The sequence below is a fragment of the Rhagoletis pomonella genome, unplaced genomic scaffold (genome assembly GCF_013731165.1).
Source record: "Rhagoletis pomonella isolate Grant_MI unplaced genomic scaffold, Rhpom_1.0 Rhpom_scaffold_00142, whole genome shotgun sequence".
In the NCBI taxonomy this organism is placed as follows: domain Eukaryota; kingdom Metazoa; phylum Arthropoda; class Insecta; order Diptera; family Tephritidae; genus Rhagoletis; species Rhagoletis pomonella.
In genome coordinates this window covers 157,087-159,282 of record NW_023458696.1, presented here as the reverse complement: position 1 = coordinate 159,282, position 2,196 = coordinate 157,087, and the positions used below count along the sequence as shown (strand labels likewise).

The following is a 2,196-nucleotide window of genomic DNA, read 5'->3' as shown; positions in this document are numbered from 1 at the left end:
AGCAAAATGTTAAGATTTACGTGAGCTGGACCGATTTAAAAATACCTTCCAAACTGGAGTTTTTTATAAATAAAAACTTTCAAAAAGGTTTTTTTTTGAAAAAATCTCCTGAGATGACAAATCATGCTAAGCTTAAAAAATTTATATAAAAATATACAAAAAATTTTTCATGGGAATCATAATGACATTTTTTATGCTGTTTTTTCAAAGATTTGTTTAAGAAAAGAATGATTCCGTTGATCATTTTTTTTAAATATTTCTATGCAAATTTTTTAAGCTAAATTGTTTTGTTATCTGAGGTGATTTTTTGCAAAAAAATACTTAAAAATATTGTTTTTATTCACAAAAAACACACTTTTTGGAGGTATTCTCAAATCGGTCCAGCTCACGTAAAACCTAATATTTTTTCGAAATATTTTGGGGCAAGTCTTAAAATAAAATAGATTTTATAATTTCAATGGGAAAAAAGTACCGATTTTTTTTATGAAGAGTGATGTAGTATAATGTACATATGTATGTACTTTTTAAATTACAGATAATAGTGAAATGGTGGCACTATCTATAGAGACATCATCGGGCGATCTTTATGAATGTGGTGTTTCTCCCACTTCGCTTTCCGATTGTGCAACCCCAACACCGTCGACATCAGCAGCTGCCCGTGCATCTGGAAAGAAAAATTTTCAAAAGAAATTTTTAGAAAAACTAGACAAAATTGAAAAGGAAATGGAAAAATGTAGTAAAGATTTGAGAGAAAGTGATATAGATTTAAGAGAAACCAGTAAAGCATTTTTAGAAAATGAAATGATAAGAACTCAAATTTTAGATGAATACGTTAATGATAACAAACAAGTAAATAAGGCAATCGTTGAATTTTTACAAAAGAAATAAATATTGATATTTATACTACTTTTTTAATAGTTGAAGTGAGTTCTTGCTTTTGCATATAAATGAATTAATTTTTTGTTCTAGTAAACACAATATGTGGACAGTGAATTGCGAACGAAACTCGGATGTTTATTTTTCAAGTTTACCATATTTTTTAACAATGAAAACAAAGTTAATTCAATAACATAGACCATATAAATTAAAGGTTAAAACTTTGTGCGAAATTCATTAATTAATTCAAAAATGTCAAAGTCTCAAACTTTTTATCAGAGTTTCCAAAAAGATTTTGGATATGCATAGCTCATTCAAAGGTGCACTTTTTTATACTGAAATTATTTGAGCTAAAAAACTTCCCAGCATTATCTAGAAATTCTGATTAAAAAAGTTAGAGATTTTGATATTTTTGAATTCTGTTAATTAACGAATTTTGAACTGAGTTTGAAGCTTTGATTAACATATAAGGTCTATGTTATTAAGTTTGCTGTATTTATATTAACAAATTTAAAAAAACTGATAAACTTTGTAATATTAACATCCGAGATCCGTTTGTAATTTATTGGCTACATATTGTAGTTAAACTATGTTTTTGTTGATACAATTACTTGTAGTTAAGTTTTGGTTTTTACAATGAGTTGAATTGGGTTTTTGTTTTATTATTTTAATATACTGAAGTATTATTTTGTAACAAAAGACTGAATTAATAAATAAAGTATTTATTAAAAAAAAAATACCAGTTAAAATTAGCTCTACTTACAAACAAAGGTAGCTAGACTATTTCGAATTATTTCTGCACTATTTTGACGATCGTTGACAGACATTTCTTGTTGTGGATATTGACGATTCCTTTCTATATCCTGCAAAGCGGACATCCATTTTTCGTTAATGTTGTCATTTCTTTCGTTTAAGAAGTTGTGCAGAACACAGCATGCTTTGATAATAGCATTCGTATTTTCGACTTTATTGTCTATACCTTTGCCTATTCGTCGGAATCGGGCCTTAAGATGACCAAAGGCATTTTCAACAACCCTTCGCACTTTCGAAAGCGAATAGTTAAAACTTTTTTCGCTTTCATTTTGCATTATTTGGAATGCATAAGGCTTCATCAATATTTTGCTGAAACGAAAAGCTATGAAAACCGGCACATCAACATCTAAAATAGTTCTACTCATTTCGTGAAGGTGAGAACACTGTTCTAATTGTGCCTTCAGCGTTGATGACTCAAAAATTTGGGAATCGTTACACCGCCCTGGACTACCAACATTGATATAAACAAATCGGTATCTAAAAATTCATATGTATGTATATGATGTA

General features: G+C 28.5%; 1 protein-coding gene across 1 annotated transcript; it reads right to left on the bottom strand.

The window, feature by feature from the left end:
• Positions 1-485: 485 nt before the first annotated feature.
• Positions 486-2,054, bottom strand: LOC118750098. Its single transcript, XM_036484835.1, has 2 exons — positions 1,640-2,054; positions 486-664 (listed from the first exon to the last, which is right to left on the bottom strand). Exons 1-2 carry the CDS (start codon positions 2,052-2,054, stop codon positions 585-587), a joined length of 495 nt encoding a protein of 164 aa, XP_036340728.1. The 3' UTR covers positions 486-584.
• Positions 2,055-2,196: the final 142 nt, after the last annotated feature.